The 23,145-nt window shown below is 48.6% G+C and overlaps 1 protein-coding gene and 1 long non-coding RNA gene across 18 annotated transcripts; one reads left to right on the top strand and one right to left on the bottom strand.

Annotated features, from left to right (window-relative positions):
- Positions 1-73: 73 nt before the first annotated feature.
- LOC144254624 (uncharacterized) lies at positions 74-5,059 on the top strand. Of its 2 annotated transcripts, none has more exons than XR_013343531.1 (3): positions 74-186; positions 578-725; positions 5,003-5,059. It is a non-coding gene; the product is annotated as an uncharacterized LOC144254624 (long non-coding RNA). The 2 variants fall into 2 exon arrangements; XR_013343532.1 differs by having other exon boundaries at positions 74-196.
- Sf1 (splicing factor 1) lies at positions 4,416-19,710 on the bottom strand. Of its 16 annotated transcripts, none has more exons than XM_077798006.1 (14): positions 18,941-19,710; positions 17,324-17,452; positions 13,971-14,046; positions 10,837-10,989; positions 10,559-10,648; positions 10,032-10,215; positions 9,652-9,767; positions 9,447-9,554; positions 7,921-8,101; positions 7,387-7,660; positions 6,991-7,050; positions 6,697-6,876; positions 5,751-5,955; positions 4,416-5,316 (listed from the first exon to the last, which is right to left on the bottom strand). In XM_077798006.1, the coding sequence occupies exons 1-14, from the start codon at positions 19,317-19,319 to the stop codon at positions 5,187-5,189; spliced, it is 2,265 nt and encodes a 754-aa protein (XP_077654132.1). In that variant the 5' UTR covers positions 19,320-19,710; the 3' UTR covers positions 4,416-5,186. The 16 variants fall into 16 exon arrangements, with proteins under 16 accessions (XP_077654132.1, XP_026252470.2, XP_077654127.1 ...); XM_026396685.2 differs by having other exon boundaries at positions 19,289-19,710; XM_077798001.1 differs by lacking the exon at positions 5,751-5,955 and having other exon boundaries at positions 7,383-7,660.
- Between the last annotated feature and the right edge of the window lie 3,435 nt (positions 19,711-23,145).

Here is a 23,145-nt window from a genome sequence, read left to right as displayed (position 1 = left end):
GGATTTAAAGCCTGGCTCAGAGCGGCTTGCCCCACCTCCCCTGCCATGGGAGGGTCTTGGCCAGGAGGCTTGGAGCTATTTTGGGGGCAAGAGGAGGGGAGGGAAGGGAGGCCTGTTTGCAGCCTGTACTGACCCACTTCCTACAGTCCGTCTTCTGTCCTGTTCCTGCTTTTTGCGGGTTTCCAGGCAAGATGAGGCAGGCAGCATTTGACTGGGAGGCTGTGACTTGGGCTAAGGCATCCCCCGCTGGGCCCCCTTCCTGAGCTACAGATGAAGTGTGGGGCTGGACTGTGGACTTTTTTTTTTTTTTAATGTTTATTTTTTTTACTTATAGGTGGACACAATACCTTTATTTTGTTTTTATGTGGTGCTGAGGATCAAACCCAGTGCCTTATGCATGTGAGGCAAGCGCTCTCCCTCTGAGCCACAATCCCAGCCCCATGGACTGTGGACTCTTGCAGAGGCTGAGGGGCTGTCACAGGGAACGGGATTCAGGGGCCTAGTCCTGGGTTCTAGACACCATCTGCCCGCAGCAGAGCAGCAGGGCTTGCTTTACACATTTTTGCTTTTCTTTTAGTGGTGCTGGAGATGGAAGCCAGGTCCTGCTAAGTGATATCCTCAGCCCTTTAGACATTTGCCAGGAGGTGCAGACTGAGGAGAAATGAGCCCTGGTCAAGTTTATCATGACAGAGAACCTGGGCTGGGGCACCGTTGGTTGCACACAGGTAGGAGGGCCGCATGTTATGGCAAGAGGGGCCAAGAACTAAGGGTCAGTGTGCCTTGAACAGAGGTGTGGCCAGCATTCAAGACACTGAGCAGCTGTGAGAAGGGGGACCAGAACCTGAGTTCCAGCAGGTGGCATGTGGGGGGGGGGTTGCTTAAGGTGGGGAAACTGCCCTCACCCCACCCCTACCAAAGTTGAGCCGCACTAAGTTCCCCCTGTTGCTGTCCCTCAAGGAGCTCTGCAGTGACCTTTCCCTGAGGCATGGTCAGATTACAGCTGTGCTGAGGCTCCCAGCCTGGAGCAGGAGTCCCTGGGAACTGTAGTCCTGTGGGCCACCTCGAGGGGAGAAACTGAAGCATCCCCACTCGTTCAGCGATAGTGGTTAGTGGCATTCGGGTCTCCAAGGGACCCACATGCTTGGCGTAGGCCTTCTCTCACCCCCCTCTGCCTATCTGGGGCCACGCACAGGGCAAGGATTAGTAGGTCAGGATTCATGGCTCTATGACCTCACTTAAAAAATGGGAGTCTACTCTGCACCTTTCCCCCATTCATTACTTATGTCCTGTCCCTGACACTGGTTTGTGCCCTTGGCTTTCTGAGCCTTAGATTCCATTGTCTACTTCTGCTGGGTGCGCATGCCTATAATCCTAATGGCTCCAGAGGCTGAGGCAGAAGGATCACAAGTTCAAAGCCAGTCTCAGCAACTCAGTGAGATCCTGTCTCCAAATATAAAAAAGGGCTGCAGATGTGGCTCAGTAGTTCAGTGCCTCTGGGTTCAATCCCTGATACTCCTTTCAAAAAAAAAAAAAATTATATTCTCAAATTGAGGCTATATAAACTCTGCCTCTTCCAGTTGCCGCCTCCTAATCTCTTGAGGGTCGACTTTGGAACCTCTTTTTATTCTTTGGGCAAAGAGAACCTAGGAGTCTGTACTATTTTAAAGGCTGGCTGGGCCTCCCAGGGTGGTAGGCTAGTCCAGGGAAAGAACTGGCTGTTATACTTGAGGGCCAAAGCAGCAGGTCAGAGAGGTTCGGGCAGCTGTGAGGTGCTACTGAGTCTGCTTCAGGACAGCCAAGCTGTGGACTACGCTGCAGCAGACCAGGCCCTGGAGTCACCAGCAGTGCAGGCCCATTTGCAGGGCCTCCACTCTTCCACCTGCCCCAGACAGAGGGGTGTTAGCCTGCTTGTATTTTGGGGATGGGGAGGCCACATTTCCAGAAAGAGATCAGGAAAACAATGAAAAGCACTTGGGTAGACAGTGACAACTTTTTTTCTTTGTGGTACAGAGGATGGAGCCCAGTGCCTCAAGCATAGTTTCTGAGGCACTATTTCCTTTTATTTTTGGTACCAGGACACTTAAACCACTGAGCCACATCCCCCAGGCCACTGAGGCTGGCTTAGAACTTGCAGTCCTCCTGCCTCAGTCTCCTGAGCCTCTGAGATTATAGGTGTGCACCACCACTCCTGGCTAGTTCCCATTTTTAATGGAGAAAAAAAAAAAAATGCCCAGCAGCTCCCTTTCACAATTCAATCCCCATCTCTGCATTTGGCTGCACCTAGCCTCTGGTATGGCCCCATGTGAGGTGGCCCTGACCTGCATTCTCCCTTAGAGGGTTGTGGCAGAGCCAATTTCTTGGCAGTCACCACCTGACAAGCCTGAGCTCATTATCTAGACTTTCACCACCCTGATCGTGGCAGCATGCTGGGGTCACACAAACTCCACTGCCCCTTATTGCCTCCAAGACTTAACTCAGCCTATTGCCAAGGACCTGACTCCAACAGACCATCCCCACCTTACCTGACACCAAGGTTAATGGGTGGGTACCTTGCTTGGTGCTGGCCCCACTCCCATCCCAGCCTTATCTTCCTGCACTCCAGGTACTGGCCTACAGGTCACCTGAGCTCTGGCTTTTCTGTGGGTTTCCCATTGTGTGGCACAATACCCTCTTGGACCTCCAGGTTCTTCCCCCTGGGGTGACACCACCACAGGGCCCCTCCTTTATTCTGCACACCCCAGCCCAGCATGTCAACCTTCAGAGGCTCAAAGTCACCTCCAGCTTCCCATCCTCTCCACTCTCCTTAAACTGCTCCTCACCCCACAGGCATGAACCCTGAAAGCTCACTTTTCCACCTGAACCAAGTCGAGGTTGTTTATGTTCAGGTTTCTAAGCAGAAACTCGGCCTCCCTCCCTGGACCAATCTTGGGTTTCTGCAGGGTGTCTGGCCCAGTCTCAGTAACAGAGCCCTGATGCTGACCTTTCCCAACTGGCATGCCCCTGGCCAAGTTCGAGGGAGCTGGGACACTCACTGCTGCAGCAGCAGAAACCACAACAGCCCTGTCACAATAGGAGGGTGGGTCTTTCTTGCACCCAAGGTTGTGTTAAGGCAGGTAGGCAAGTGTTTCCCATCTTCCCAAACACTGCCACCGGGGCAGGTGTTTGCCGCCACTCAATAGGACCAACAGCTTCCACTCGTGTAGACGGATGCCTTTTTAGCCACTGTTATTCTCCAAAACCTTAAAAGCTGTGGGCTGGGGGCCGAGAGGGAGGGAGCACAGGAATGGAGCTGGCCCCAGGAGAGAGGCGGAGGAGATAGCTGGGCTGTGGTTAAGTCATTTATTGATTTGTATTTCTAAAACCCACATAGCGCCACTTTGCTGCTTCCAGAGCTTCAAAGAGCTAATTAACCGCCCAATGAGCCCACCAGGGAAACCAAGCCTGTGGGGGAAGCAATGAGGTGAAGCCAAGGTCAAAGAGGGTAGCTGGGTTCCAAGGCCCTGTCCCAACTCCTGTCAATTAAGAGCAAAGGCCCACCCTTTTCTAGTTTAGGGATCAGTTAGGGAGGCCCAGCCCACTCGCCTGCTTCCGAGCACTCGTCAATCCCTGCAGCTTGTGGCTAAGCACAGCATCCTGGACAGGCCCAGATGGCCGGCTCTGCTCCAGGGAACAGAAGTAGCCCCAGCTCAAAACTGGAGAGCAGCCCAGTTTTAAGGTGGCTCTTCCCAGGAGTGGCATAGCCAAGCAACAGCAGCAGAGGGTGGCCAAGAGCCTCACTACCTCATGGACTTATAACAATTTTTCTGATGCCACAATATACCATGACAGCCCCAGACAAAGAAACAGCCAGCCTAATACCCTCCATGAAGATGTGCTGACAAAGCACAAGGTAGGGCACTATCTTGCCCCCACCACTCCCCAAGCCTACAGTGTTGGCAGCCGTGAGCCACCAGCAGAGAAAGAAAAAAAGCCACTTGGCGGTTTTAATTTTAGCTACTATGCCTGACAGGCAGGATTAGCTGGCTTGACCTTTAGTGCTGATGGCTCCCCAGGCCCAGGGCCTTAGTCAGGTGGCAGCTTGCAGGCACAAGTCACCACTGGAGCTTAGCAAATGTGGGGGTCCAAGTGCCAGGGAAAGGCCTTCAAAAGGACCAACTAGAGAGATATGGGGTAAGCTTGGTTCTCAGTGCATGAACCAGAAACAAGACGGAGACGGACGGGCCACCCACATGCTCCACTCCTGGAAACTCAGACTCGCAGGGAGCAGGTGGAAGGCTTCCTTAATTAATGTCCCATGGCTTCACTCCAGAAGGGGGAACAGGGGCCAGATGCTGAACACAAACAAAGTATGGCAACCTTGGGGCCACTGTGGGTGGTGGCAGAGGGTTAAAAGAAAATAAAGAAACAGACCCAGAAAACCACACTGCTCTTTTATTCAACGGAACACCCCCCTTTAGTGCAGTGTTGAATCAAACACCGAAAAAAAGCCCAGAGAAATTTCTGTAGATAAACCAGTGAAGAGAACGCGCGTTACACATTATTGTCAACATAATCACTCCATGAAGAGGGAAGGGGCGGGGAGAGAAGCAGAACAAAGAACGAGGGGCTCAAACCCCTAGACACTGCAAAACATTCAGACATTCGGGACTAAAATAAAAGAGGGAGGCTTCCAGGAAGGAGAGGAACAAATGGATTCTGTGGCAGCTTAGGTGGTCGGGGGAGCGTGGAAAGGACTCTGGGCTGGCAGGCCAGTCCAAGGTGGCTTCAGCTGTGTCCCTACTGCTGGCAGGAGTGCAGGATGGTTATGAAAAGCCACCCTTGGCAACTTTACGAGTCTCTTTGACAAGATGGCAGAGATAAACTACTACTCAAAAATTTAAGACAAACGTTTTTAGGGGTGGCTATGGACCCTTGAAACACTAGGAACCAAAGGACCCCCCTCAGCCTAACATTAATAGTCAAAGCCTGTGCCTAAAACCATTTGCTCCCCTCTCCTTGGAAGGGGGAGAAGGAGGAATGGAGAGAAGGGAAGGATTCTAATTGCAGCAGAAGACCGGGGAGAGCATCTCCTTGGACGGAGTCTGAAGAAAGGAAGAGATAAGGAAATAACAAAGGAAAAAGAAAAAAATTAATAAAAATTTCACGATATGGAGCCAGCGTGTTCCGATTCCGTCCACAAAAATAACTCAGGCTGCTTTGCCGAACCATCCTGTCCACCAGGGGCGCTGCTGAGGCTGTCTGCCTGGAAGGGTCACCAATGGGCGCGGAAAGTCCTCACTCTCATGGCTCGGGCCATCGCCGCTGCGGGGAGGGATCCTGGCGGCCCGGTTTGGGGAGAGGCAAAGGGAGTTGGGTGAGGAGAGAAAGAAGACAAAGAAGACACTCGATGCTACGGGGCGCCAGGAGAGCCCAAGCTGGCGCCCCTACTATATCCTGCCCGTTCCCAAGCGAGTCCTCAGTCGCTTGGCCCAGCCCGGTGCGTGCACACACACACATGCGTGCACACACAATCACATGCGTGCGTCCCAATGTCTGGCTCCATATGGTGAGGTTCGGCGTGTGTTTAAACGAGACCAATTCTCTCTATATATAATATATATTTTCTTAAAAAACGAGTCTAGTTCTGTGGTGGAGGCGGTGGGGGAGCTGGAGGCATCCCGAAGGGTGGCATGCCCGCCACCCCCATGCCCATCATGGTGACAAAGTTAGAAGGGTCCATGGGAGGCGGAGGAGGAGGGGGCGGGGCATACATCATGCCGGCGGAACCAGGTGGCGGAGGCGGCGGAGGGGGAGGGGCCCCGGGCGGCAGAGGCGGCTGGACCCCGGGGGGCAGGGGCACCATAGTGGGGTTGCCTTGCATCTGAGGGGCTCCTGGAGAAGCTGCGGCAGCCGCCTGCTGCTGTTGCCATGGCGGGATGGACCCTGTGCCAGCGCTCGTGGTGGTAGTCGTCGTATCTGGGGTGGTAAAGAAGCCCAAGGTCACACGCGCGGGGGGCACACCGCGGCTCTCTGCGGCTGCTGCCTTGGGATGGGGGGCGAGGGGCGCCTGCTCCTTGCTTGGCATGCGGTACGGTGGTGGGGGGCGGGCGGGCAGGGCTGTCCTGGTGATGGGGAGTGGAGGGGTGGGCAGGACTACCCTGGGGTCAGCCTCAATGTCTCTGGGCTTAACAGCATAAGCCCTTTGTCACCAATGCCCCTGGAGGGGCTGAGGGAAAAGTACCAGACTCAAGAACCGGCTCTGACGTCCCTCCGCCCAGCCGCCGCCACCACCGAACGGCACATTCAACCTCAAGGCCACAGCTGCTCTCTCCCCACTGCCCAGTCCCTTCTCTGCAGTCTCTCAGGCCCAATCACAACCCCGTCCAGAGCAAGCATGCACCTTCCCACTCGGCCCTATGTACAAGACGGGCCAGCCAGCAGTTCACTCAGCTGGCAGAGCCTGGACTTCCGACACCCTGCCTACAACTGCAGGTTCCCCTCCAGACCCCCACAAATCTCTCCCCAGACACAACCACACCAAACATCAGCTTTCCTCCCCAAGACACCTCCAGGGCCAGGCGGCCCCTTCCATTTCTGCCTCCCAAATCCCCCAGCTGAGAGCGAGTCTCTTCCCAAGGTATGAGCTATGAGGTCTTATTGTTCTAAACCCCAACCCTTGTCCCACCCACCCCCACAAGCCCAAAATATTGCACTCACTTTGCTGCCATGGCAAGGGGGTACTGGAAGCCATACTGCTGCTGGGCGGAGGGGGTGGCGGAGGCTGCTGCTGCTGCTGCTGCCATGGGGGAAGAGGACCAGAGGGAGGGGGCGGGGGCTGCCCACTGGGAGGCGGCGGCGGTGGCGGCATCATGCCCATAGGCGGAGGCGGCATCATACCTGCAGGTAGGTCAAAGAAGGGTGAGGCCTCAGGGAAGGAGGGGACCTGGGCCAGAGCCCCTGCTTACTTAACCCAGACCTAGGTGGAGACCCATAGCAAGCAGACAATATTACCTTTTCCTTGATGCAGGCGATAGACCCCAGAGCCCACAGGCGTACTTCCCAGGTACTGATCTTGATGGAAGGAAAGAGCAGGGACTTAGCAGGACATTTGAACCAGCCAGGGAAGACACCCCCCAACATCTTCCTCAGTCACATAGCTTGAATACTACTACCCTTGAGACAGCAGCTCTGAAAAGTCTTCATATGGAGGCAGTGCTGGACCTCCCCATGCACAAGGCACTTCTTACTCAGATAGTCTTGCTCCTTCTAGAACCCAAGACTTGGCAAGGCCAGTAGGCCCAGTGCACTAGTAAGCCATTGTGAGAGCTGTTTTCAGCTCACAGGGACCCTGCCAGAAGCCCGTGCTTACCCCAGAGCCCCAAGGTTTCTGGTCTGACACTTACTTACCCATTGGAGGAGGGCCATGGTGCCCAGGTGGGTGGGGGCCCTGGTTCATCGGTGGTGGCGGTGGCTGCATCCAAGGGGGTGGGGGTCCATTTGGGTTGTGCTGCATGGGATGTCCACCATGCCCACCTGTCAGGCTGGGTAATGGGTGTGGGAAGCTGTGGGGGCCACCTCCAGGCCCGCCAGGACCACCTCCATGCATGCCATGATAAGGCCGACTCTCTGAAGGGCCAGAATTCATCCAGGGTGGGCGGCTCTGGGTGGTGGACATGAGAGACTACGTGAGAGCATTTCCGGCCAACGTCCCTGTCTGCTCCCCCTGATGGCAACACTGTTCTTCCAGCTATGCCATAGGACCAGGATAAAAGCACAAGAGACCTCCCAAAGTAAGAAGTCCCCCACTGGCCAGACATTCCGGAAGAACAATGTTGCCATCCATGTCCATCACTCAGCTCCACCCAAAGCACTTGGCCATAGCTTCCAGTCTCTGAGGAAGAGACTAGGGGACCAGGCCAAAAGAACCCTCCCAAGGCTCACCGGTGGAGGGGGGTTGTTGGCAGGAGCAGCAGGCCGAGGTGCACTAGCCAAGGGTGTGGTCGCAGGCCCAGAGGTGGAGCCCACAGATGCTGGGACAGGGGCTTCCCCAAGTTCAGCCATCAAGGACAAATATTCTTTATCCATCCGTGCTTTATCCTGAGCTGACTGGGGGTCACCAGGCCTGAAGTGGGGTGGGGGATACAGAGAGCAGAGGAAGCTTTGATTCTGAGAAACCTCAATATACAGTTTTAAGATTTAGCCCTCTGGTCACCCTTTCTTTCTAACCTCTTACTAGGCATATAGTGTAAACAGTCCTACCAGCTCCTTGGTTCAGGGCCATTTCCTCATCTAGAGCACCAGTGTCTACCACAGCAGAAGCTCTGGGCCAAGAGAACTGGTGAGGAAGCACCAGGCCCCTGATAGTCACAAGAACACAGGTTCACCCTCTCCAGTTTCATCAAATCCTACTTGCCCACTATGAAAGAAAGAAAGCGTCTCCAATCTCCAAGACTGGGCAACTGCCAGAAAGAACCTTAACAATGCCTTAGAGAAATGCTGGTGTCAAGGGCTGATTTACAAATGGTCAAATTCTGTAGTCAGTTTTTGTTTTGTTTGTTTTTGATACTAGGGATTGAACTCAGGGATTCTCTTCCACCAGACTATATCCCCAAGTTCTGTTTTTTTTTTTTTGGGGGGGGGAAGGGGTACCAGGGATTGAACTCCAGAGCACCACCACTGAGCCACATTCTCCATCCCTATTTTGTGTTTTATTAGAGACAGGTTCTTACCAAGTTGCTTAGCGCCTCACTAAATTGCTAAGGCTGGCTTTGAACTCTCGATCCTCCTACCTCTGCCTTCTGAGCCGCTGGGATTACAGGTGTGCACCAATGTGCCTAGCCCCCAAATTTTTAAAAATATTTTTTAGTTGTACATGGACACAATACCTTTATTTTTAATGTGGTAATGAGTGAAAATCAAACCCAGTGCCTCACACATGCTAGGCAAGTGCTCTACCACTGAGCTACAACCTCAGTCCTATTTTCTTTGAAGTTCTTAGAAAGGATCTCAGTTAAGTTGCTTGGACCCTTGAACTTGAGATCCTCTGCCTCAGCCTCCTGCCAGCTTTGAACAAATCTTTAAGCAGCAAAGGCAGTGAACTAATATTGAGCCTCAGTGAAAACATTATAATAACCAATCTGGGCCTGTGGCACACACCTATAATCCTGGTGACTTGCAAGAGGATGCCATGTTTGAGGCCAGCCTCAGCAACTCAGCAAGACCCTCTCAAAATAAAAAAGGACGGGGGATATAGTTCAGTGATAAAAGTTCCCCTGAAGTTCAATCCCTAGTACTAAGTAAATAATCAGAATAGAAACCTTTTGGTTTTCTTGGACACAAGACAAACAATAAAACAGAGTTGTTCTGTAAGACTGTTTCTAATCCTTCTCAGTTTTATCACTCACACCATCACTCAACCATGTGCTAAAGAGAACTATCTTAAACCCACAGAACAGCTAGTCCCTCACCTTTGAAACTTGCAATCTGAAGCAATGTGGCCAGCTCCTCCACACTTGGTACACACTGTAGTATTGGTAATGCTGCGGGTCTCTGAGCTCTGCCAGGGTCGTAAGATTCTGTTGAGAAGAGAAAATCAACTCAAAGGCTGTGAACACCCTCTCCACTTGCACAGCTTCTTCAGGTCTCTGCACACTCCTCTCAACTGATCACTACCTGTTATCATCTTCCCGAAGGGTACCATTCAAGCGAGCCAATTCTCGAAGCTGCATCTTCCGTAGATCATTCTGGTCCTCTGGGGTCTCAATACCTTGCTTCAGGATGTTTCTGATCTAGTGAAGACACAACGAGAAATTAGTCATGCATACCTGTAATCCCAATGACTCAGGAGGCTGAGATCAGTCCCTGCAACTTAGTGAGATCCTATCGCAAAGTAAAAAGGGTTGGGGACTTAGCTCAGTGGAAAAGTGCCCCTGGATTCAATCCCCAGTACAAAAAAAAAAAAAAAAAAAAAAAAGTAGCAGTTAGCTGCCTACGTGCCTGGGCCACCACCCAGATTTCTATTAAGAGGTTTCCTTTCTTGGCTTATCACTCACCTGCTCTACTGCCTTTTTAACATTCTCCATTGTATTGGCAGTGACTAGGGCATGAAGTGGCTCATCTTCCCCTGGCAACATCTGGCCATCTTTGCGCCCAACCTTCCCTTCTTTCACAGACCCTTTCCCCCGGATCATGATCTTGGCATTGCACTCCTTCTCAATATTCTTCAGGGTGTTCCCTCTAGAGGCAGAAAGGATTTAGTTTATACTCAATACTCAAGTTCACACTCGACAGAGGCTGGGCTGGGTGCAAATTGATGGAAAACTACAACTATAGAGAATCAAATTTTCCCACTGAAAACTCTGTGCCCTTTAAGGTAAAGTTAGTCACAGCGAATCTGAGGATTTTCTTTCTCTGAAGTAAAAGGGAATATTGACAAGAGTTCTCACAGAATGGCCTATTCAGCCAAAGTCAATGCCTTACTAAAACAAACAAAGCCAATGAATGGCACCCCAATTAGGCACAAGGAGACACATCTAGGCTCTAAGGAATTCTATACCCCAATAAGCTAGTAATTACTCACCTGGGCCCAATTAGTAGCCCAACAAAGTTGATTTCTGGATACTCATCTTGAGGGATCATTACTTTATCACTCACACGTGTTGCTGGAGGTCTAAAGAAGAAAGACAGTCACCAACTCTGCACATTTCCACATGAGATCACCCAGTTTTTCTAAAACTAAACACCAGTATTATTTATGGGTGAGCTTGGACAAGTGGTGAGTAGTACCAAAACTACCCCAGCAGGTCACATTTGACAGGCATGTGACCTTGTCCCAAGGGACCTAGTCCCTCTGCTTACTTATAATCTGCAGGTGGCTTGAAATCAGGGTTGAGGGCAACCATCTCTGTGATGAGGTTGTGCCGCTCCTCTTCCAGCTTTTTGCGGGTACGGAACTCTCTGGTGTTAAGTCGCTTCCCCTCACTATTGTAGATGGGCTCAGGGGAAGGGGACCTGTGGGAAACAGACCCCCGTTACTGCTCTGTCCCTACTTCCCTCAGTCCCACATGGACTATAACAGTCTTCCCCAGCCCCTCTGCCTCTCAGACCCTAACACTCTTCGGAGGAACCGACCATAACGTGTGCTATTTGAGATCGTGTGGAATGGGGAAATGGAAACTGGCTGAGTATTTTGGGGACTGGGGTGTGTGTGAGAAAGGAAAAAAAAGGTTTTGTTTCTAAAAGTGATGTGGGGGGGAGTCTGTCCTTTGGGGGAAATCTCTGGATTGTAAGTGGCAAGGACAGTTTCATCCACAGGAGTCTCCTTGCCAAATGATTTTTCTTTCATTTGGGAAAAAAATTGCAATATCCCAACTTGTTTAACCACAGAAACCCGAGTTTAGGTGAAAACATTCTCTCTTGGAGAGCTCATGCCTATCAGGAAGAGCATTTGTACCCCTGACACATAGTGAACACGAGCTCTTTCACCCAAAGCAGCTGGGACTCAAGCTATTGCAGCTACTTGGTCCCCACAATGGAGAGAGATGGTTCAAGGCTTCGTCTCTGCTTTTCCTTCAATGGCCTGGCTGGCTGTGTCCAAGGCCCAGGAGACAACCTGTTTCTGGCTGTTCGAGGTGGGCAGTCTGGATGGAGAAAACCGTTAAAGTGCTAAAGCAGCTTCTGCTAGAGCTGCAAATGCAGATTTGGTCAAATACTTGTCTAGGGTCTGAACCTGCCAACAGCAAGGGGGAAACCTATGATTCTCCGCCAGAGTTTACAAGTCCAGAAAGCAGATTAATTCTCTCTCATTTTTTAAGGAGTAAAATGCTGATGCTACAAGCAAAAAAATAGTAATGATAAAATGGTCAGTTTACCACAGCTGGATTTTGCGGTAATAAAAAAAAGAGAAGTTACACTCCTAGAATTCTGAGTTAAGATTACAAAAAGGACCATAGCTTGATAGTCTGTATGAAAATTTAGTAGCAGCTGCAAGAAGGGAAAGACCATGTGGATCAGGTTATTAAAAAAACATCCTGAAAGTAGTTCAGACTCCTATACCCTTGGTTGAGAGAACCTTGCCTAGATGGAGAGCAAGGACTGAACTCGGCTGCTCCCACTGTCTTCAGCCTAAAGGTAACCATGTCATACCACGTCACACACACGATGGAATAAAAGGTCAGGTTTGTTCATGACTAATGACGGCTAAATGACACCTCCGTTTCTAGCATTTGTATAAACTGTTAGCACAATCCAGTGAAAGTGAACACAGGCAAACATACCCCAGCTCATTAGACTATCATCTTACACATTAAAGTCTACAAGAGATTTTAAAACACCTTTAACTGTGCAAGTTAAATAACATCAAAATTGCATATGAAGTGGCTTAATTTTGATATACCTTCTTAAGAAATAATCTTATAAAAGTAAGAAACTCATGCATTTCCTTCCAACCTGGGCTCAAAAGCAAAACCAATCAGGCATTAGGGCCTCTTTCAAAACTAAGTGCAAGGGAAGAAAAATCCTGTTCTGGTTTTATTTCTAACATGCTTGACATTTCTATGCCCACCCCACAGCTGTCTAGAATTGAGCACTTCTGGCTAATCACCAGAATAAGTTGTACCAGTCCCAAACTGGCCATTTAAAGGCCTCACAGTTTAACCTCTTCCCAAATTGTGGAAGTGAAGGCAAAAGCTAATAATCTAGAGGTTAGGCTGGCTGGACTTCTTCACCTGAATAGGCATCGGGCACATCAACTAAATTCTAATCCCAGTTCTCCAGGAAGCAAAGAGGTTTGTTAAAAACTCAATCCTTTAGAGGAATTGCCTGTAACCTGTAGACATTATTAAAGGGGAAAAGGCCAAAAAGACACTAAACAGTTGTGGTCTATAACCTACAATGGAAATCTTAAAAAGAAAAAAAAAAATCTTCAAAAAGAAATATAACATAACACAATCTTCCAACCAAAATCTACAGGTAAAAATATAACGGATTTATTAAGTAAAATTAAAGAGTCAACATGGAGAAATAACGAAGCTGTTTCCTGGCAAAAGGCAGCAGAAAGATGCACGTGAGTGACTTGTAAAGCCATTCTATCATCTTCCTGACTGAAGGAGCCAGACTGGGTAACAAAAACCAAAAACACTACTTTTTAAAGCAGAGTCTTTTTAAGTATGCTGCATGCACTAAGAGGTATTTCAGTGAGAGGAAGGTTTACTATCTTATAAAGTGATCAGATGTTAGCTGTTCAAAGATCAGCCAATATAATTTCAGTTTAAAAAGTCCATCTCCCTCACATAAACTTTACTTTTTAGAGGTGAGAGAAAATTATAAACTGAAATGACTTGACCACAGCTGTTTGAGGCCCACAGTCCCTTAAAAAAAAAAAAAAAAAATTTAGGATTGGTTGCTTGCCTTCCCAAAACAGGTGAGGTAAGAATATACTGGCCCCTCCCCAAACCCCCAGGCAATGGCCAAGGCTGAAAATTAATTGGCAGTGAAGGAAGTTGGTTAGAAATCTCACCTACTTTTAAAACCACCTCAAAACCTTAAGCAGAAATAGTGTATCAATGAGCTGGTCTAATTTTCTGCCACGTTAATTCAGTGATGCTCAAAAATACTCTTAACTCCTGCATCATGTACCTGTGAGAAAAACTACACCCTGGGCTTGCAGCCAAAGCAGGCACTGAAAAGGCAGGTTAATGGCCACCTCTCACTGTCCCTCAGGGTGGGTAAATCAGGTTAAGTCTACATGCTTACCAATTGGAAACCAGTTGTCCATTTTTATGTAACTTTTTATTCCTTTTAGTTAAAATTCCAATTTTCTAACTGTTGACTGACCACATACATTTACTAATTAAACCCTAGTCCCCAGAATGGTCAGACCACCAGTCTCTTTAACTAGGATTTTATCGAACTGACACAATGTTGCCACCAGTAAAATGTATTGAGAAAAAGGTAAAAGCGTTACTGTCAGCTGGTTAAAACTGTTTCCCAACCTGTCCTCAGGGTTAGGGGGGATGCCCAGGTCTCCTGTGCGCAGTTTACGAGTCAGGTCTTCTATCTGCAGTTGCACTGGAAGAAACCAGGTTAGGAAAGAAAAAAAAGGATGGAAAAAAGACAATGTTACCAAAAAACATCTCAAATCTCAACAACAAGCATGAAGAACTCGGAGACTTTGAAAGGGACGATTGATTGATCAGTGAACACATTGAGGCAAAAACCCCCAACCACCTATTGGCAGAAGTCCACTTACATCTATAGGTTATTTTTTCACTTCAAAATGGTTATCACTTAAGGAAGCAAACCGTTTGTTGGAAGAGGGGTTAGCAATAAAGACTGTTCACTAAGGCTAACATCAAAGCAATTATCAGGAGGTGTTCACTTTTCCCTCCCCACCAACACTTGCTTATTACAATTGGCACCCCAAACCAACACCCATTGTGTGACATCACCGATACTTGGTTCCCATCAAATTACTTGAGGGCAAGACTTGCAAAGTTTATTTTTCTTTGTGAAATATTAAACATAGCCCAAAGTGAGACCCAATTAACATGGGACAAAGAAAAATACCAGTTGAGCAAATATCATTTCAATTAAGACCAGGTTTTAAACTTCTGAACAAGCAATACATTCAATAATCAATTTGACATCTTATAGCAATTTATACATACACTTTCTGTACATCCAGACCTGTACTAGTAAAGGTCTCCCATACCTGCGGTTTTTATGCAAATATTAAATGGAAAACCATGTTTTATCTTCATACACCAATAGGCATAAGGTGCTAGGAGTTTATTTTCAGACCTGCTATTGATGTGGAGAGTAGATATGTAGAAGATGCAAAGTGTGGATCAAGGAGAATATACGTGGCCCTCAGGCCTTGACCTGAGGCTGTACCCAAAAGAGAGATGAGGGTTTCACAAAAGATACCAGAGAATCCAGGGAGAATCCAGGGAAATGTTACACAGCTGATTTCCCAAAATAATAGGAACTGCAGAGCCAGAGTACTTTCAACAAACTAATCAACCACCTGTTTCTTACCTTTGCAGCATCTCAGAGTTCTTAGTAGGCACCTCTATCAAGGGCAAGGCTAACTGGGTTGGATTAGAGTTGAGTTGGCTCCTAGATATATTAATGTACATCTAACCCCTAATACCTTCTAATTTGAAGTACATCACACAGGGATATATACCACACCCTCACACTGAACTTCTCAAGAAATGAAAATCCATTAATACAAAAGACAATATTAGGGGCACCCTGGACAAGACACTGTGTACTGTGAGAGAAAGAAGGCGAGTAAGACATGGCTCTGCAAGTTCCTTTATGCCAGACACTTTTGACTTCATAGTCAATGATGTGGCAGTCCTCTCAGGTGGATTGTGGGGGTGTGGGTTCTGAGCTGAATAAATAGTTGATACTGAAATTATAAAAAGTGTTGCTATCTTCCTGGGATCAGAGGCCTGTACCAATCTCTGCTTGGATTCTATCTACACTTTGATGATGGCTAGAAACAGCCCTTAGGGCTCAGCGCATTAATGAGGCCAACAGGGAGAGGAAATCAAGTTGTAAAGAATGAGTCTGTTGTCCCCATTTTCAGGTCTGCTTGTATTCTTGTGCTATGACTCCACTAGAGGCATTCCACAAGGTTGTGAAGTCCCACACTGGTCTAATGAGACACAAGTGAGTAGGCTGGAGTAGATAGGAAGAGTGGGCAAAGTCTTAGTAGTACTGTGAAAAAGGAGATAGAACGCCTGTAATCCCAACAACTAGTGAGGACAGGCAGGAAGATCAAGGCCAGGATCAAGTTCTAGGCAGATGATATCCTGTCTCAAAATTTAAAAAGGGGCCTGGAGGTGTAACTCAATGATAAAGGACCCCTGGGTTAAATCCTCAAATCATACAGAATTCTAATACCTCAAAATTCTCAACAATTACTGGATACAGTGGCATACACCTAAGACTCCAGCAACTCAAGAGGCTGAGGCAGGAGGATTTTAAATTCAAAGCCAGTCTCTCCAACTTAGTGAGACCCCATCTCAAAATAAAGAAGACAGGCACAGTGGTATACACCTATAATCCAAGTAACTCAGGAGGCTGAGGCAGGAGGACTACAAATTCAACAACAGCCTCAGCAATTTAATTAAAGTAACTCAGTGAGACCCTGTCTCTAAATAAAATATAAAAAAGGGCTGGGAATGTGGCTCAAAGGTTGAGCACCCCTAGGTTCAATCCTCAGTACCCAAAATAATAACTAATTTAAAAAAATAAAGTTAAAGAAAAGGCTTGGGGTGTAGTACAGAAACAAAAATGCTCTTGGGTGTCCAATCCCTAGTACCAGAAACAAAGCATCCCCCATAATATAAAAACCACAAAATTAAAACCCTCTCCAAAATTAAGCTATGGGGCCTTGAAGCTTTTATGGGAAGGCCACAGCCTCATAAAGCCTAAGAGGTCTTTGCCCTAATTTCCTCCCAACCGGGTGAGCGGGCAAAGGGAGAGATGTTTACTTGATTAGTAGGATATGTTATCAAGCATACTTTCTGAGACAGTTGGACAAGTATATAAAGATTGCATTAGACCTTGTATTATTTTCTTAAAGTAATTTTGAGGTTAGTTTCAATCCCACTGTGGACAGTCATGAAATATCAAGGGGAAAGCTACCATTTTTTACTGTGTATCAAGCAATATCCCCTTCCCAGCAGAGTTCTTTAGAAGTAAATACAAGAGCCTTCATCTTAAGACAGCTCTCCAGAGGCCAAACCAGAAGATGCTGAAGGGAAGGTTAAATTCAAGAAAATGGTAAAAAGGGGTGAACTGTAAACACACTGTCAAGGAACACTGTTCAAACTGAGTTTTTGTTTTTTTCCTTTCAGAAAGAACCTATAAAAAGTAAAACCACATTTTAGGGAAAGGGAGAAATATGAAATTATGGTGAAAGGCCATGCTGTGAAAAAGGTACTTGGTTTACAATACCTGCAGTGTTCTCCACTGGGGCCTGTCCAGAGAGGCAGACAAGACACTCACCTCACCAACTGGTAATGAACAGCAGCTGAAAAAGGTGGGCTGCTGGAATGGGGGGACTATTCTCATTCCTAAATGGGGCCCTCAACCCTTCCTGGCACTCGTGGAGAACACTGCTGTTATGAACAGACCAAAACAAGGAACTATAAAAGCAACACTTGCTCAGCAAAACCTGACATTATACCAATGACATGAGAATACATCTGACCATATCTTGTCTCTATAGCAATAATAATAAAAAAAAAACTATAAGACTTTCGACAGATATACCACTCAGAATAAATAATCATCTAAAAATACACTTGGATACAGAACGTGTATTTACCTATGTAAGCTCTCTCTTGTTCCCGAGTAAGTCCAGGGGGAATAACAGTAGGCATTCCTGGAATCACTGTCTTCTGTTCCATTGTATCTTGATTCCATCTGCTCCGTTTCCGCTTCTTACTTGGGAAGTCTAAAGGCAGACAAAGACCATCAGGTGCAAATATAAGCCTGCACAGTATTACCAACAGGCAATTCAAGTTTCTTAGGATATATAGGCAGAAGTCAGCACACTCTGAAACTGAGAACTCCACTTAAGATTTAAATGGCAAAGAATGGAAAGACAAACTTCAGAGGTCAGAGATGAAAACACAGCCACTACAAGGGTACTTGGTTCTGGGTCAGGAAAGTTGACATTTCACATTTCAAAATTTTTTCTAGAAGGGCTGGGGTTGTGGCTCAGTGGTAGAGCCCTTGCCTAGCTTGTGTGAGGCACAGGGTTTGATTCTCAGCACTGCATGTAAATAAATGAATAAAAGATCCATCAACAACTAAAAAAAAAAATATATACACACACACACACACACACACACACACACACATTTTTTTTTTGTCTAGAAGAACACTGTAAAGCATGTGAACAACTTTTTTCCAGTGATGGGTATGGAACCCAAGTTCCATATAAAGTATTATAAACACATACACTCTTATTTACAAATGACTAATGGTCCAGCAGAGACAAGACTGAAGAATTAGTCTATAAAGCAGTACTGAGAACTACCTCCCCCTGTCCCAGTCACCTTTCTAAAGAGATCAGGGGGCTGGGGATATAGCTCAGTTGGTAGAGTGCTTGCCCCACATGCACAAGGGCCCTGGGTTCAATCTCTAGCACCACAAAAAAAAAAGGAATCAGCCTCTAAAGAGATCAGAGCACAACCAAACCAAATTACTAAATGAAAAGGCCTGATTTTTTTCACCAGGAAAAAGGTGCAGCCCAGACTAGCATTCAATTTCCCTGATCAGTTGGGCCGACAGGATCAGAACTCTTAAATGACATACCAAATTCAACAAGACACAAATTCTCATTCCCCGATACATGCCAAATACTTCCAAAGGGTACAAGCCCAGAGAAAAAGCCTTTTTAAAACTATGTGGGAAACTGATCACACTGAGAAATTTTAGGGTAAATAAAGGAAAACCAAGTGCCAAAAAAGATCGGACCCAATCACCACCTGAAACCTTCCAACCTCTTCCACATTAGTGGAAACACAGTTTATTGTAAAAAATAGAGATTCCTGCTACTTGTTTCCCTTTCAGATTCCTCTAAGACCAGAATGGGAGCTGCTCTTCGTCGACAGTGTACTCCTCTCCGGCCTGCACCCTTACACCCTGCACCTGCGTGGACCCCAGGTCCTTTGGTTTGGGCGGCCCAAGGCCACAGCCACGCTGCGCCTGCGCACCTCCCGCCCTTCCTCCCCCGCCCTCCCCAGCGCGCAAGCGCGCTCGAGGCCCTGTGAACCAGGCCGCGCGCACCCTGGGGCGCCTCCGCCAGGGCCTCCCCGTGCGCGCGCGCGCGCGCGCCCCTGCCGCGTGCAGCCGCCGTCGCCGCCGCAGCGCGCCCCTCCGCCGGCCGGGCCGGGCCGGTCCGCGCGACGCCTCTCGCGCTGTCGGCCCGACTCACCTCCTCCGCCGCAGGCCGGGCCCGGCTGCTGGTCCTGACGCGGCGGCTGCGGCGGCGACACGCGCTGGTAGAGCGACGGCGCGGGGGGCGGCTGCGGCGGCGGGTACGAGGCGCCAGGGGACGGCGGCGGTGGCGGCGGCGGCGGCTGCTGGGGAGGCGGGGGGGGCGGCGGCGGCGGTGGCGGCGGTAGCGCCGCGAAGGGGAAGGCCGCGGTCAGGGCTCCCATCGAGCCCGGGGGTGGCGGCGGCCCGGGCGCCAGCAGCCCCGCCCCAGGCGCGGGCGGAGGCCCCGGATCGAAGCCCCCTTTGGGCCCGGGAAGCGGGGGGAGGCCGGCGGGCCCCAGCTTACCCAGCGGCGTGGCATTCGCTCCGGTCGCCATGGCGCCCCCGGGGACCGGCACCGGCGGCGGCTCTTCCTCGGCGGCGGCTTCTCCTTCGCGAACCTTCCGGGGGGGAGGGGACCCGACTACGCTGCCGAGGAGCGCGCGGAGCCCGTCCTCTCACGCGGCGGGCGGCGGCGGCGCGAGACGCACAAAGAGGGAGGAGAGAGGGTGCCGCGGGGGCGGGTTGGGGGCGACGGGGCCGCGGCCTGGATTGGGCCGGGCAGAGGCAAGGGGTCGAAGCCGGCGGCCTCCGATTGGCGGAGCGCTAGTCCTTCTCGATGCGCGCTGCGATTGGCCAAACCGTTAGGCCAGGCGAGGAAATGGCGGCGGATCCCGGTGGGCTGGGAGGTGTCGCAGCGCGCACTTCCATTTGTTACTGCGCGGACTGAGCTCGCAGGCCAGGAAAGAGGGGATAGGATGGGGCAAACTCTATGACGTAGGGCCAGAGAACTCCCTCATTGGCTGCAGGTGATGGAGTCAATCAATCGCGTTTGCCTCGTAGTGTCGTGTGATTGGCTGACTCTACTTCGAGCCTCTCTCCACTCTCCTCCCCCAGGGAGCTGTTGCGCCGGGATTAGACGAGAAGACGCGGCGGAAAAGCCCGGGTCAGAACGAGAGTTGCGGCGGGGGAGGGGTGGGGCAGGGAGTGCGCACGCGTACATCAGGGCAAAGCGGCCTCTCCGCTTCTTCCTCCACTGGAGACCCTTGGGTCTGGAGCGGAAGCCTAAGTGACGTCAGTCCTCGTTCCTGTGGTAACCGGGAATAGTGGGGCCAGAGCGGAGGAGGGGCAGGCTCGTAGGCAAACCGGATCCGTTGACGCCGCAGGTGGAAGGGACTTCCTGTTTTCTATGAAAAAAACTAAAAGTATATCTTAGTAGAAGGATATAAAATAGGGTATCATTGTGGAAGGATTCAAAACAGTGTCAGAGCCGGGCGTGGTGTTGGCGCACCTCCCTAACTACTTGGGAGGCTGAGGCAGAAGGCCAATCTCAGCCACTTAGGGAGACCCTGTCTCCAAAACTAAAAGGGCTGGGAATGCAGCACAGTGGTAAATCGCCCCTGGGTTCAATCCCTAGTACCAAGGAAGTGAGTAAAGGTGGGGTGGGGCGGAGGGACTACAAGGACAGGAAAAAGATATTCGTTTTTTTATACATTTATTTTTCAATTGTAGCTGAAAACAATACCTTTATTCCTCAAAGAGGATCGAACCCAGGGCCTCGCACGTGCTAGGCCAGCACTCCACGCTGAGCCACAACCCCAGCCCCAGGAAAAAGATATTCTTGATAAGCAAAAAAATTAAAAGCCAATATTGGGAAGGGACATGGTGGTAAATGCTTGTAATCCCCACCATGAGAGAGACTGAGACAGGAAAATTGCAAATTTGAGGCCATTTTGAGCAGTTTAGCAAGACCTTGTCTCAAAATGGAGATGTAACTCAGTAGTACAGTGCTTGCCTAGTTCACAGAAGAGTCTTGGTTCCATTCCCAGCACCACATAAAAATAAATTTAAAGGGGAGTGGGCTTGGGTAGAACTCATGCCAGACAAGAGTGAGACACTAGGTTCATGACCAGCAAAGCAAAAAAAAAAAGGAAAGGAAATGTGGTCTCTTTTGAGAGCTGGGCACCAGGACAAGCACCTATTTTTCCAGCACTTGGGAGGTTGAGGCAGGTGGAGTCCAGGTGTTGGAGACTAGCCTGGGTAAATAGACCAAATAGACCTTGTCTCAATAAAAAAAAAAAAAACACTTTCCAGAACACTTTCAAAAAGTACAAAACCTTTCAATTCAGCATCGCACTGCTGGCAATCTGCCCTCAAAAATAAGACAAGTGATTATAAAATATGTTCAAAGTCCTCTACATTTACTACATGATTGTAATGGTCAAAATTTGAAACAGTGGGTTTCCCTCAATATTCATAAATTGGACTCTTAGGCAGCCTTGAAAAGCTGTTTATCAATACCAGTAGACCTTGAGGGATTTCTGTGATGTATTGCTATGGAGCAAAAGAAGTACATATCACATAATCTTGTCTTTGGGAAACAAAAAGCCTACATGTGGGGGCTGGGGATATGTTGATAAGTGCTTACCTTGCCTGCACAAGGCCCCGGGTTCAATCCCTAGCACCACAAAAAAAAAAAAAAAGCCTATATGTGTGTGTGTGTGCATGTTTGTACTACCCCTCAGTTACAGAACCCCACTGGGATATAAAATCTGTGGTTGCTCAAGTCCATTATACAAAATGGTATAGACTTTGTGTATAACTTGTGCATATCCTCATGTATAATTCATCTCTAGATGACCTCTCGTACCTAACAGAATGTAAATGCTATGCCAGTAGCTGTTACACTCTACTGTATTTTATTTTTTCCTGAATATTTTCCGTCCAAAGTTGGCTGAATCCATGATGGGGAACAAGTGGGTAGCTGACCGTAAAGAGAAAGCTACTGAGAGTTGCATAGCACATCCCCTGTCATTGGTAAGGGAATCAAGAAGTTGCTGGGCAGGGTGGTGCACATGTGTAAACCCAGGTATTCGGGAGACTGAGGCAGGAGTATGACAAGTTAAAAGCCAGCTTCAGCAACTTAATGAGGCTGTGTCTCAAAATAAAAAGGGCTGGGCATGTGGCTCAGTGGTAAAGTGCACTGGGTTCAATCCTCAGTTTAAAATCATCTATTTTGAAAATGGAGAGAAGGAAAAATTATACTGTAAATACAAGTTCTTTGGAGGAGGGAAGAGCCATTCGATGTCTGAGCAGCTATTGAGTGCAAAACATGTTGGATGCCACAGTAAATGAAGAAAAATCTTAGCCTAACAAAGGAAAAGAAAAATACACAGGGCTGGGGATGTGGCTCAAGCGGTAGCGCGCCGGTCTGGCATGTGCGCGGCCCGGGTTCGATCCTCAGCACCACATACCAACAAAGATGTTGTGTCCGCCGAGAACTAAAAAATAAATATTAAAATTCTCTCTCTCTCTCTCTCTCTCTCTCTCTCTCTCTCCCCCTCTCCCTCTCTCTCTCCCCCCCCACTCTCTCTTAAAAAAAAAATACACAAATAACAGCTAATAAATAATGAACATTAGGGCTGCAGCTGTGACTGTCCCATGGGGCAGTCATTTTCACGCTTTTTGGTTATTTCACTTAATTGCCTCTTTTGAGCCAAGATTTTTTGAGTATTTTTAAATTACCAAATTAAAATATTTTGATTATTTTTATTATGAATTTCTACTTTTGTTACAGTTACCTTGAAATATCTAAAAAGCATGCCCCCTCCATGGTACCAGGGATTGAACCCAGGGGCACTTAACCACTGAGACATACCTCCATCCTTCTTTTTTTGATACAGGGTCTCACAAAGCTGATTAGAGCCTAAGTTGCTGAGGTTGTCCTTTCCATCCTTCTGCCTCAGTCTGCAGAGCCACTGGGATTACAAGCGTGGGTCACCATGCCTGGTTGTATAGTTGTTGTTTTTTTAAATTTTTTTTTTTTTTAGTCGTAGGTGGATACCTTTATTTTATTTATTTTTATGTGGTGCTGAGCATCAAACCCAGTGCTTCACATGTGCTAGGCCAGTGCTCTACCACTGAGCCAAAACCCCAGCCCTGTGGTTGGTTTTAATGAGATATCTTCTGAGCTGTAGGGGCCAGAACTACACACAGATGCCAGACAGATGCTCCTAGTTTTACAGAACAGTGTGATAGAGGGGGGGAAAAATACACATCTGGCCTTTATCTGCCATTCCTGACAGAACTTCAAACATTCTTGGAATTTGCTGACAGGAGTGCCTTTTGTTGCTCACAGTAAGCCTCTTGGGACCCTACCTGGAT

Source organism: Urocitellus parryii, chromosome 4 (assembly GCF_045843805.1).
Source record: "Urocitellus parryii isolate mUroPar1 chromosome 4, mUroPar1.hap1, whole genome shotgun sequence".
Lineage (NCBI taxonomy): Eukaryota > Metazoa > Chordata > Mammalia > Rodentia > Sciuridae > Urocitellus > Urocitellus parryii.
Note: the sequence above shows the minus strand (reverse complement) of the source record. Positions and strands in the feature narration are given on the sequence as shown.